Source organism: Arachis hypogaea, chromosome 12, assembly GCF_003086295.3.
Source record: "Arachis hypogaea cultivar Tifrunner chromosome 12, arahy.Tifrunner.gnm2.J5K5, whole genome shotgun sequence".
NCBI classification, from domain to species: Eukaryota; Viridiplantae; Streptophyta; class Magnoliopsida; order Fabales; family Fabaceae; genus Arachis; species Arachis hypogaea.
In genome coordinates, this window is record NC_092047.1 from 4,427,289 (window position 1) to 4,441,462 (window position 14,174).

A 14,174-nucleotide genomic window follows, 5' to 3' on the forward strand; every position below is an offset into this window, starting at 1 on the left:
TGATAAAATACACAAACAATTTGTTAAATACAAAAATCATTTAACACTTATAAAAAAAATTATTTTTTTCATATTTTAAAATATTTTAAGAATAATTTGTGATTAGTAAATTTGAAAACTATTTTTGTCAACGATTTAATAATTCTAGAGACATTTTAATAGTTTATTCTTCAAATAAGGGATAGATAGTTGGTAAAATAAGTCTATAATTTACCTTAAGAAAATATACACTTGATGATGGAATTTCTCGAGTAAATGCCCATAGTCGTTTCTGAGATTCGCGCAAATACTCAATGTCATCCTCAAGATCCTCGATTTTTCCATTGTAGTCCTCCAAATAGAGCTCCGAACACTCAAAGTGATCCCTATGCATATTTCTGGTGATGAGTCATCACCGAAGCGCTGATGTGGCGACGTTTTACCACGCTAGAGGGCTCCAACGGCTAACTGAGCTGGCTAATTTTTAATTTGTACGTACCCACGTTGGTCTCTCCCATTATATTTAATCCTAAATCCCCAAATTTTCATAAAATTTATCTCTTCTTCTTGTTCATCGCTCTCTTCATCACATGCTCCAGCTTCTTGCTGATATCATAGTCTTGCAAGATGTCAATAATCCCAAAATATAGAACAACATCGCTAGTCTCTCCATTGTGATAAGTGGTCAAATGGCTGATTCTGACGGTAGTGTATTGATCCAAATCACTCCGCTGGGCCATGCGCTCTGCTCTTGCAGGCATATTGGCACCCAACCTAAAATGTTGGACCAGGCATTGGTGAAAGAGATCGAGGATTCTGACCCTGAAAATCCATTACCTCCCAATGGCTTCCTTTCCCTTCTTTATCTGCAGTTAACAGGAAAAGTCATTCCTCAACCAAGCCAGCCAATTTTCTTACCATTATAAAACAAGCCAATTTTCTTTATTTGCCTGAATGAAACACCTTCATCTCTTACAAACACTTAGCCGGGAGGTCCAAATGAGGCACAAGTGCTAAGCAATACTTGGAAACATCATCAGGCAGCCGAGGTAGAATCGAGCTATCATCATCCTCATCCGATAACTCAAGAGCGCATAGAATGCTTGCTCTTAGAAAGTGTTTGATTTTTCTTATTAGGTAAATTAGAAAAACACATATTCGATTCTGTGAACCACTTCTTACCAGCAATGCATTCAGGCATTTTTTAAATGATCATTAACACATTCAGATATAATATTACCAAGAACAGAAATTTTGTCCGCAACTGTGACTAATCAATCAAATAGTGTAAAAAATGTATAACTGAGTAGAGCACCAAACTATAGGAACTCAAAATACTCTTCACCCATGAGGATTCTACAAGACCAAGGCATACAAGATGTGGAAAAACGAACAATATGAGCAGTATAAGAAGATGATTTTCTGTACTTTATCCACTCTGACTCAAGTTTCAAAACAGAATTTGTGTTACTACAATAAGCCATCTTATTTGTATTATTCTATAAAGTGAAATCTTCCCTCACACATTGCCCAGATATCTACAAAAGCAGAAAGAACATACATGAAGAAATAACATCCTTCTCAGCCATCCTATTGAAAATGAGCTTTGCATCTTCCCTAACAATGCATTGTTAAGGATAAGATCTTGATCATACTTCAACACATAGACATGGGCCTGCATCCCTAACTTAGCCTGAGAATAAGCAGATATCAAAGTAGTTCATGAAACAACATTTCGTTCGGGCATTTCGTCGAACAGCTTGTGTGCCTCTTCCAAGAGGTGGAATTTGACGTACATATTGAGTAGTGTGCTGCTGACCAAGAAGGTCTCTGGAAGGTACCCATTTGAGAAGTACCAGCACAGGTGGGTCAAGAAACTGCAAAACCACAAGGCACAAGTAGTGATTATGCATAGGTGAGCATGGTTGCTTGAGCCTGAAGATCTAGGCATTTTTCTCGTCGAAATCGAACTTGTTCTTATTCTTGGGGCGCTTTCTGAGGTCGATGTAGGTTTGGAGAGCACAGAGGAAGAGAATTGGGAGCCTGAAGAATGCGATGAAAAATGCGAGAAAGAGGGAGAGTAAAGCATGCATGAGTGGAGCTTTGTACAATAACACCAACTGCGAGGGACCAATGTGGGTATAAATTGAAAATGAGCCAGCTCAGCTCCAGCCTGGCAAAACGACGCCACGTCAGCGCTCCGGTGATGACTCATTACTAGAAATATGCCCAGGGACCACTTTGAGTGCTCGGAACTCTAGCTGGAAGACTACAATAAAAAAATTGGGATCTTGAGAATTACATTGAGTATTTGCACGAATCTCAGGGACTACTATAGGTATTTACTCGGAATTTCTCTCATTGTTCTTGATTTGTTTTTTCCAGCTACGCCACCATTCTTACATGTGACAAAAATACATAAATAAAATGTACAAGGAAACAACATAAGATTTTTTTTCATTTATAAAATAAAAAAATTATTATTTTCTTTAACATGACTTTTGGACTTTAATTCTCCAAATACAATTTTTTTTATCATGTTAGGAGAAATAATAATTTTTTTTAATTTATAAATAAAAAAATTCCAAACAACATGGCCTATATTAGTCGTGGAATTTCATAATATTATAATATGATATTTGACAATATATATTGTAAGACATTTACTAATTTTTAGACTTTCTTTAATCAACGATTTAATTTTTTGTGCTATCTATAATATATAAAAAATGTTATTTGTATACAAAAATCAGCCACTAAATATTTGTATATAATATATGTGTGGTTTAATTTATTTTTAATATGTATTTATATTTTAATATGTATTTTATACTAATTGCTAACTTTAATGACTGATTTTAATATACATGTAATATAATCAATAATATAAACTATAACAAAAATGAAAGTAATTAACTTTTCCACTGTCTAAATAATAAATTTTACGCAATGTAGAAATTAAGCTCAATTATTTTGTTCAGAGTTTAAACTTTAAAGGGGGAAAAATGTTAATTAAGAATTTCTCCTCTTGAATCTAGCTTGGCCAATAGAGTTTCTTATGAAATGACACTTCACTTTTTTCTTAGGATAACCTTATCCACATAAACAACTCAAGTTCATGCACCCCAAGTGTTTGTAAAATGTTCCAAGAATCTAACTGATGAAAAAGTAACATAATTGCTATTTCAAGTTTATCATACATACACAGTTCCAAATTCCAATGGCATCTTCCATCATCTCACAGTACCATAGCCTTAAAGATAATCATAATCCATTATCTTTACATCATCTTGATCCTTATTATGTTCATAACAACACACAAATCCTTAGAAGCCATTCATCATCCACTTCAATTTCTGTTGGAGTGTTAGATAAGAAGCCTCATTTTTCTGATACCCTATTTGCCCCACCAAACCTTTCTCCATGCTTTCACTTTTTGGATGAATTGTGTGAGATAAGGGATTTGAATTCTGTGAGGGAACTACATGCACAGATGCTGAAAATGCCAAGAAACAAAGGTGGTAGTAGTACCTTGGCCACAATAGATGAAACCGTTATGAGATACTATTTGGAATTTGATGATTTTGTGTCTGCAATAAAGGTTTTCTTTGTTGGTTTATCGAGGAATTATCTTCTATGGAACTCTTTCTTGGAGAAATTTGGAAGTTTTGGAGGTGACCCTTATGAGATTCTTGCTGTATTTGGTGAACTGCATAAGAAAGGTGTTGAATTTGATAGCATAGCTTTCACTGTTGTTCTGAAAATTTGCTTGGTTTTGATGGATTTGAAGGTTGGATTAGAGATTCATGCTTGTTTGATAAAGAGAGGATTCCATTTTGATGTGCATTTGTGTTGTGCATTGATCAATTTGTATGAGAAGTGCTGGGGTGTAGATAGAGCATACCAAGTGTTTGATGAAGCGCCCCAGAAAGAAGATTTCTTGTGGAACACGATAATTATGGCGAGCCTGAGGAGTGAGAAGTGGTTTGATGGCTTAGAATTGTTTCGCGGCATGCAGTTATCTTCGGCTAAAGCCACCGGTGGCACCATTGTCAAGGTGCTGCAAGCATGTGGAAAATTGAGAGCTCTCAACGAAGGGAAACAAATTCATGGATATGTTTTAAGGCGGGGATTAGTGTCGAACATGTCCATTAGCAATTCCATAATTAGCATGTACTCTAAGAATCATAGTCTTAAAATGGCTAGAACATTTTTTGATTCAATGGAGGATTATAACTTGTCATCTTGGAACTCAATTATTTCATGTTATGCTGGTTATGGCAACTTGGAAGATGCCCTGGATATCTTCCAAGAAATGGAAGCTTCCGGCATTAAACCAGACATTATAACTTGGAATTCTCTTATGTCAGGTCTTCTTCTTCAGGGTTCATACAAAGCTGTTCTGGCCAATTTCCGGAGCCTGCAAGTCGAAGGCTTGAAGCCGGATTCGGGCTCGGTAACTAGTGCACTACAAGCAATTATTGAATTGGGTATCTTCAACTTAGGGAAAGAAATTCATGGTTACATATTGAGAAACAAGCTTGATCATGATGTTTATGTTTGCACTTCATTGAAGGGGAGCCTCGGAGCAGCGGATGAGTTGTCTCCACGTGACCTCAAGGTCACGGGTTCAAGCCGTGGAAACAGCCACTGATATAATTATCAGGTTAGGCTGCGTACATTACAACCTTGGTTGCGGCCCTTTCCCGGACCCTGCGTTAAACGCGGGACGCTTGTGCACCGGGTTGCCCTTTTTCATTGATGGATATGTATATCAAGAATGATGAGTTACATAAAGCTCAAAAAGTGTTCCATCGCACAAAGAACAAAAACATCTGTGCTTGGAATTCATTGATATCAGGGTACTCCTTCAAGGGACAGTTTAGTGATGCTGAAGAACTATTGAACCAGATGGAGAAAGAAAGTATAAAACCTGATATAGTTACATGGAACAGTTTGATTTCTGGTTATTCAATGCATGGCCGAAGCGAGGAAGCTATGGATGTGATTAATAGGATGAAGAGTTCAGGATTTTCACCTAATGTGGTTTCATGGACTGCAATGGTATCCGGCAGTTCTCGGAACAAAAATCATATGGATTCCATCCGGTTTTTCGGCCAAATGCAAGCACAAAATGTAAGGCCTAATTCTACTACTATTTGCAGCTTACTTCGAGCTTGCTCCGGCCAGTCGCTTCTAAAGAAAGGCGAAGAGATACACTGCCTCTGCATAAGACATGGATTTATAGAGGATATGTACATAGCCACAGCACTCATTGACATGTATAGCAAGGCAGGGAAGTTGAAAGTAGCATGCGAAATTTTCGGAAGAATAGAGGGGAAAACACTTCCTTGTTGGAACTGTATGATGATGGGATATGCTATTCACGGCCACGGTGAAGAAGTAATTTTTCTTTTTAACAAAATGCTCAAAACTGGTATCATCCCTGATTCTATTACCTTCACAGCTCTTCTATCCGGCTGCAAGAATTCAGGTCGAATCAATGATGGATGGAAGTACTTTGACAGTATGAGTACAGATTACAACATTGTTCCAACAATTGAGCACTATTCTTGCATGGTGGACCTTCTTGGAAAATCTGGTTTTCTTGACGAAGCTCTGCATTTCATCCAAACTATGCCAGTAAATCCGGATGCTAGTATCTGGGGAGCTCTTCTTGCATCCTGCCGAATTCACAAAAACATTATGCTAGCCGAGACTGCGTCGAGGAATCTGTTCAAGCTAGAGCCTTATAATTCTGCCAACTATGTTATAATGATGAATATATATTCGGCTTTAGGCAAATGGGACGACGCGCAGCGCCTTAGAGACACAATGGTTGCTGCAGGGTTGAAAAGCCCTGGTGTTTGGAGCTGGATACAGGTAAATCAAACTACTCATGTGTTCTCTACAGAAGGGAAATCACATCAAGAAGAAGGCGAAATATATTTCGAATTATATCAGTTAGTTTCTAAGGTGAAGAAGCTAGGATATGTGCCTGATATAAGTTGTGTGTATCAAAATATTGACAACAATGAAAAGGAGAAGGTTCTTCTCAGTCACACTGAGAAGCTAGCTATCACATATGGACTCATGAAAACAAAAGGTGGATCACCTATCAGGGTAGTTAAGAACACAAGAATTTGTCAGGATTGTCACACATTAGCCAAGTACATTTCTTCGGCCGAAAATCGCGAGATTTTGCTCCGAGATGGCGGCCGTTTTCACCATTTTGTGAATGGAAAATGCTCCTGTAATGGTTGTTGGTAACAATAAGCACAGGCAGATCATTCTTTTTCTTTGTTCATATTCTCTTAACACCATATTCTTTTGTATGCCATGTGTTCATGATGGAAAAAAAAAACCTAAACTAAGGGATGAGCATGTTTTTTGGTTTTTCACACTAAATATTGGTGTAAATAGTTTTTGTGTAATACTTTTACATACATATACGGTAATTGGTATCAAACCCTCTTTGATGTTGGATAATGTTACGATCTAATTAATATTGGTCTGCTTAATTAGTTGGTTAGCACATTAGAATTTGTTGGAAATATAAATAAGAGTATAACCAAGTTAGGTTAGTCTAGTAGTTAGTTCATTAGTCTGTGTAATTCACGATAAATCACGAATAGAGTTCTGACCCGCGACAGATTAGTATTGAGAGATACCCTGGAAAATCCATTAGCCAACAACAAATCTTTAAATAGAGTTCTAATCCATAACAGCTTAACGTAATATATTAGTGTTGAGGGATACCGTAGAAAACTAAAAAAAAAAAACAAGTATTGAATCTCGAATAGAGTTGCAATAAATAATGAATACATAAAAAATTCATTCTCTCAAATACAATCTTCACCTGAAATGGCTTACTTTTTGTTGGTTTTATTTGATTAACAGTTTGGGGAGTTTAATTAGCTACCAACCAGATTAATTATTAAAGCTTGTAATTAATAATGTATTATCTATGTTTACTCATCTACCACATATATGAGACAAAATAAACACACTTAACATTTTTTAATCATGCCCATGTAAGTAAGAATGAAGATACATGCATATAACTCATTTGGGAGTCACACTCAAGATATTGGATGGAGAGTGGTATATGTACGTGGCAGTTGAGAAATTTGAGTGGGGAGTGGAGTTCACGGATAATAACAGATTAAATTTTCCACCATAAAATCAATCATGCATTTAATCATATAATAATAGCCACTAAGTAGCGTGTAAATCTATCATGTACATGTATGTCCCATAAAGATCGCATCATGTAAGTAAAGTAAATAGTGTAGCAACTAAATTGGATGGTCGAAAACTTACTTAGAATCGTCGAGTAATGAGTTCATTCATTCATTTAAATAAGTGTTTAAGGTTTGAACTTTGATTTATATATATAATAATTCATTGATCAATCACAGACTCTTAAATATAGTTTAGATCCATAACAAATTAGTATTTAATTTGTTGGAATGAAAAATACCATAGATAAAAAATGATTAGCCAGAGTCAATTTACTAGTAAATTTAAATAAGTGTAAAAATTTTAAATTTTATTTTTTGTATGTAATAATTTATTGGTTAAAAACATATCTTTAAATAAAGTTTAAATAAGTACGAAATAATTTTTGGCCCGCCGAATTAACGGATATTTTGGAAAACAAAAAGAATAAATAGTGTAACTAAACATTTATTAAAAATAAGGTTTAATTATTCTGTCAGTTCTTATAGTTTTATCGAATTTTCAATTAAGTTTTTATATTTTTTTTTTTAATTGAGTTTCTACACTATATCAGATTTTGTAACTAAGTCCCTATCGTGACAAAAACGTTTGAATTAATGGAATATTCTATTTAACTATACAGAATATTCAGTCAAGTGTTATGCAAATTCGTTTTGTTTAACGGAATATTCCGTTAATTCTAACGTTTTTGTCACGGTAGGGACTTAATTACAAAATCTAATACGATATAGGGGCTCAATTGATAAGAAAAAAAAATACAAAGACCTAATTGAAAATTCAATAAAATTATAGAGACCGATAGAGTAATTAAACCTAAAAATAACAAATAAACTAGTACATTATTGGTTCAATTTTTTTCCTTTTTTGAAAGAAAATATATATAGCATGTTTGGAAATTTATTAAAAAAAATAGTAATCTGATTAAGAGGTTTAAATATTATAAATATTACTCTTTTTTTTTTAAATTTCAATCATTTATATAAAATATAATAAAATAGAAATTTAAGATTGGTCTAATTAACAATTAATAAAAGGTATTTAAAGATGAGTTGTATAAATACCCTCAATCTTAGATAATTTAACCTGGTATTTATTTATTTATTTATTTATTTGTGCATATGGGGCTAAATTTGCCACTACAAATGTAAGACAAAAAGATGGTATTCCTAAGAAAACACTCATTCCTACAATTGTGATTGGCATGAGAGTGAGACACTCCAACCCTTCCACTTAAGGAAATGAGTGAAGTCTTTTTCACTCTTTCTTCTATTGGAAATAAATCCTCTCTCAGAAATTTATATAACTTAATCATATGCTAATTTTTACCAAATTCTTTTACAAATCCTTTGTTTAAGCTTGCAACTTTTTCTATTAATATTAATGATAAAAATCTAAAACATGACCAAATTTGTATCAAATTATCACATACATCTTAGAATTATTCATCCTCTCATATGCATCATGTGGTAAACAACTAAACATTATAGGGTAAATGATCCATTTCTTATAGTATAGTGTATACCATATAATGTATCGACAGAAAATGCATGATGCTTAGCAAGAAAGAGACATTTAGTATGGTTGGAAATTTCATTTGGCACATCTTAGACCATTATTAAAAAATGCTAACTAATTAAGTTCCTCTGTATTCCACACATTTTTTGTCATTGGATAGATTATTGTTTTAGTCTTTAATGTTTGAATTTAATGTTTAAAATATTATAATTTTATTCCAAAAAATTCAAATGTACTAATTACTAAATACTATCACATTATTAAATATAGGTTAAATATTTAACATTGTTAGTACTTAGCACAAGAGCAAAAATATTATTGAAAAATTAAACTACTTTTTTCTCTTTAATATAAATGTAAATAGTTTAGTACTATAATTTTGGAGCTAAGGAAAAAACTAATAATAGGAACAATATTATGTCCAATTAAAACCTTTTTTTAAACAAAAATAAAATATTTTAAACATTATGAGCAAATAAACATTAAGGATTAAAATAAGGCTATTACTGAAGCTCAAACCATGGTTTCAACAAAATTGACAAAATTTACTACCCTGTAAATTTTTTCCTTTTTTTTAAAAAAAAAAAAAAGAGAAAAGATCTGCAAACTATAAATCAAGCATGCCCCTATGTGAATTTGATTGGCTATTCTAAACATAACCCTAAAGAAGGAAAAATTTTGCAAAAAGAGATGCTAACAAAAGGTACAAAACTCATACCAAATTAATAAAGCAATATCCATTAAAATATTGCTATAGTTGCTAATGAAACACAAAACATGAAAGGTGAAAAGACTAAAGAAAATGTCTTCCTTCTCCAACAAAAATATTTACAGAATTAAGTGTTGTAACACACCAAGATGATGATGATCATCATCCACTAAACCCAGGAAGAAGAACATAAGCAAAGAAAATGCAGCTTCCCCATTACCATCTCTAAGTACTCATCATTTGAAGCAAGGATCTCATCATACAAAAGGCGAAAAAAGAGAAACTCAGCTTCGGAAGAGGATTACAGAGCTAAGAACTTTTAGGAGAAATGGTAACAGGGGACTAGTATCCGTGATTATAGAAGAAAAAACATCCAAAACTTCTGCGGAACATGGAAAGTATTAGCTATACTCTTAACATGTCTCCACCACGGATCGTCTAAACCATTGAACCCCAACTTCTTTCGACCGAGGAGGTACTTAGTTACTGGTTGATTGGATCGGTTCGGCCCTGCACAGCCATCCTTTCTGAGACATCAGCCAAAGAGCTAAGGTTGCACCTGATCAAGGCCTCCACAAAGTAGCAAGTTTCGTCCTTGGTGTTGCCATCGGGCACATCCACGACAAACGATTCGATCACCATTGTACCAGGTCTTCCTTCAATGACCTCCGGATGAACTGTGATTATGGAAGAATAGTTCTGCATATTCGACAAAACACGATTAACATCGTAATAGAGATAAACACAAACATATATCAAAACATTGTAGTTTGTGAATCCAACTTTACTTCTATAGTAAGTCGAAAAAAGAAAGTCAACAAAGATTGCAAATACAATACAAAAACGAATCATAAACCCAAAAGATTCAATACCACTGACAAATAGGAGCTCCCGAAATCCAAATCCTTTCAACAAATTCCCTATATACATGATAGGAGAGCCAGGTCAATGACAAAATTTTCTTCCCGTTTCAGGAAAGAAAAGTCAATCATGATCATAGAAACAATGAAGTAAGATCCCAAAAATTCAATCAACCATTATCTTTTATTCATCACTATGAAAATTTAGTATACCCCTGAAAGTGATAGATAAAAAGGAAATAGAGTAAACAACAAAAGCAGGCAAATGATTTATTTGCCATCTCCAACGCTTATTCGCATATCGACACTCTTACTCGAACCAAGTTCTAGATTTCCAATATTGAACCTATATAAGAAGCTAACAATATATTGGTCATCATAATGAATCTAAGAAAGATGCATAAAACAAATGAGGAAGAACAAAGTTTCATAGTCATACCCTCAGCCTGTGATCACCTCCTACAATTCTTATGCCAAGAATGTGTTCTTCATCATCAAGTTGTTCTAACCTCTCAGTGCTGGTTGTAGCTGGAAGACCAGATTTAACATTCACTTCTCTAACACTACCAATGCCAAGGTCCCCTTGCATGATACACCTGCTAACAAATGGTTTATATTTCTGAGGTTGATCAAATCTTCTCACCAGAGACCACACCTAAACAGAGAAAAACAAAATAAACCAATCAGATCAATCAATAATCCATTGTGTTCTCTTTTTTGCTACAATAGTACAAAGTTCACACAATAATGAAACATGTCATCAAATAATCATAAATTCTTAATTTTGTTTACTGAAAAAACAACTCTGCAAAGAGCTACAAGTTAAAGATGTGAAACTCAAATAAGTAATACATATAAAGAAATCAAGCTTTACAGAAATTGATTTTTGATCTTGAGAAATTGGATATGACACCAAAGTTCCATTGAAATCCACATAAACCACCACAAACAAACCGAAAACTTCCATTCATGAGCTGAAAAAACCAACTTTTACAGCACCCCATCAATTGAAATGTCAGAACCTCATAACTAACATACCAAGATGGCTTAAATATCATTGAAAACCAAAACAAGTCACCCCAAAATAGCACATAGTTCAGATCTCTCTTCAAACAAAACCCAAGAAAAAAAAAATCATTTTTTTCCTTCTCTCACAGAACAAATCACAAACACCTAACAGACAAGACAAAACCCAATTCAGAACCAAAAGAAACTGATCCAAAAAGAAGAGTAACAACAACTCACAAGATGAACAGGAGCTCTTATGTGTTTGACAAGTGCAGAAGTGCACTGGTTGTCCCTAGGTTCATGCCTATGGTGCCTCCTTATGTACTGTGCTTCAATGGCACCATAAGGTTCACCACCACCACAACTACCGTTCATCATCACTCACTTTTCTTTCTTCTCCTTCTTCTTCTCTATCTATCTCTACCTATGTAGTTGTTGTGTGAGTGTGTGAAAAGAAAGTTGGTTACTTTCTTTCTTTTTTATGCTTATCTGAATTGTGTATATCTATCTATATATCTATGTATGTGTGTTTCTGAACTTTCCCTCTGATGGGTGTTATTGTTGTTTCTGTTTTTTCTGTTTTTTCTCTCTCTGTCTTTAACTCTTTTTGCCTATTAGATATGGCAGAGGCAACAAGTGGGGTGGGATAAGCTTTGGTTCCACAGAGAGAGAGAGAGAGAGAGTTTGGTGTAAAAAAGTGACAACCTTAGCTTAGCTTGGCAGTCTAACAAAAAATTCATGAATCCACCGACAATGTTCTTATTTTAATGTCTTTTAATATTTTCTAATTTTTTCTATGAATTAATTAATCTGTTATAATTTTTTTTTGTGTACAGTATCTCTCATCTTGGCGAGTTAAGAAGTAATTTGTCGTGAATCTGAATTTTATTTAAAAGTGAATACTCTACCTGATCTCTGATAATTATTTCGAAAAGATTACGAGACAAAAAAAAAAAACACCAACTCAATCATGATCTTTTTTTTTTATTGCTTAGTTTTTGTATAAAAAAATAATATTATTTTTTTTAGCACAGGAATTAATTAATCTCACAAAAGTAAAGTTTATGAGTTGAGTTAAATTTTTTTTGTTAAATATCTCGTTGTCTTTTAAATTTATTGTCAGGAGTCGTTTAGGATTTTTTTTTTCTTTTCTTAAAGACTTGTCATTAACTAATAAATTACATATATAAAATAAAATTCGAATTTTGACACTTATTTAAACGAACAAATAAATTGACTATTTGACCTATTTAGATTGATTATTAATCGGTTACAATTAAACATAGTTTTAGTTTGGTTTAGTAGATAGTCTTTTGTATGGGTTATTGTAATTCTTTTCTCTATGGATTAAATTAATGGTATTGGAGAAATATTTTTAGAAATTTGACTAATATGATTTAGGAGTATCAATTAAAGAACAATTATATATATTAAAAATCAATTGTCATATAAAAATATGTATTTAGTATTTTATAAAAAAAATATACTGTAAATAAGTTTAATTATTTATTTATTATAAATTTAATATTTTATTATAACAAATTTTATTTTTAGTAGTTAATTATTTAGTTAAAAAATATTTAAATTAATATATTAATATATATATAAATGTATATACAAATATATAATTGTGACTAATATTTAGTGTACATTAATTAATAATTAATTTTATATTGATTTCCTATTTTATTTGAATTCAAGGTCCTATATTTATGTCACTTCCTCTTTTTTTTTCTTCAAATATAATAGTATTTATTTTATTATCTTTGATAAACAAAAAATATGTATACTATAGAATAAAGGTTTTAATTAATCTAAATTTAAACGTAATTTTTATTATTGAAACCTAAGTGAGCGCCTTTGCTGACACATCGATCCGACTTCTGGTTTTGATACTATCTGTAATAGTTTAGACCATCTGCTAGCACAATATTGTCCATTTTGTCACACAAGACCTCACAGTTTTATCTTTAACGATAGGGATGATAGTCAAAACTCCTCACACTCACTCATCAAAATACATCATATTATGGAGAAATATCCATACTCTTATAAGGTATGTTTCGTGTCCCTCTCCAACCGAGGGACCTTATAGATATAGTTTTTCAAATATTATACAAAGAAAATAGTTCTTTCAATGTTAATTTTTCTATAGTTAATACTCAAATCTAATATATACTACTGATTAAACAAAATAAGCATATGTCACTCGATTTATTAAATAATATTGTTTTAATTTACATTTGTAATATTTAATATCATTTTGATAATAAAATTTTGTAACTATAAAACTAGAAAGATTTGATATCATATATATCAGCATAATACAAGTAATTTTCTAATTATATATAGTATATGCCAATTGCTTTTTTCTCTTGCCAAAATTGTTAAATATTCTTATGCTCTTAGATCACCTTCTCTATGGGCCATCATTATTGGCCCTTTAAATAATGAAAAGACAAAAGGGATCATCATCATTGACATTGTGTGCATTGTATTTTTATGAAATTAATTAATATTTAATAATAATGAAGCCATACATTGGAATAGATGATGATGGATTTTAGTGGTGATATAATATTTTAAGGTAAAGTATATTTTTTGTCTTTAAAATTGGATAAAAGTTTTAAAAATATTTTTAAATTTTACTTTGTTTCAATTTTGTTCCAAAAGTTTTTTATTTGTATTAAATATATTCCGGACGGCTAATTTTTAAAAAAATTTAAGACTAATTTAACAACAATTTTATAACAACAATCCTCAACACAAGCAAAGCAAGCATAATTTTCATGCATTATTGTTGAATTAGTCTTAATTTTTTTGAAAATTTAGCCGTTAAGGGTATATTTGATACAAATCGA

General features: G+C 32.5%; 2 protein-coding genes across 2 annotated transcripts; one reads left to right on the top strand and one right to left on the bottom strand.

The window, feature by feature from the left end:
- The first annotated feature begins 3,026 nt into the window (after positions 1–3,026).
- Positions 3,027–6,448, top strand: LOC112726487 (pentatricopeptide repeat-containing protein At4g01030, mitochondrial). The gene is made up of 2 exons (XM_025775887.3): positions 3,027–4,545; positions 4,734–6,448. Exons 1-2 carry the CDS (start codon positions 3,200–3,202, stop codon positions 6,247–6,249), a joined length of 2,862 nt encoding a protein of 953 aa, XP_025631672.1. The 5' UTR covers positions 3,027–3,199; the 3' UTR covers positions 6,250–6,448.
- A 3,010-nt stretch (positions 6,449–9,458) lies between these two features.
- Positions 9,459–12,068, bottom strand: LOC112726488 (abscisic acid receptor PYL9). Its single transcript, XM_025775888.3, has 3 exons — positions 11,551–12,068; positions 10,745–10,960; positions 9,459–10,144 (listed from the first exon to the last, which is right to left on the bottom strand). Exons 1-3 carry the CDS (start codon positions 11,689–11,691, stop codon positions 9,929–9,931), a joined length of 573 nt encoding a protein of 190 aa, XP_025631673.1. The 5' UTR covers positions 11,692–12,068; the 3' UTR covers positions 9,459–9,928.
- Positions 12,069–14,174: the final 2,106 nt, after the last annotated feature.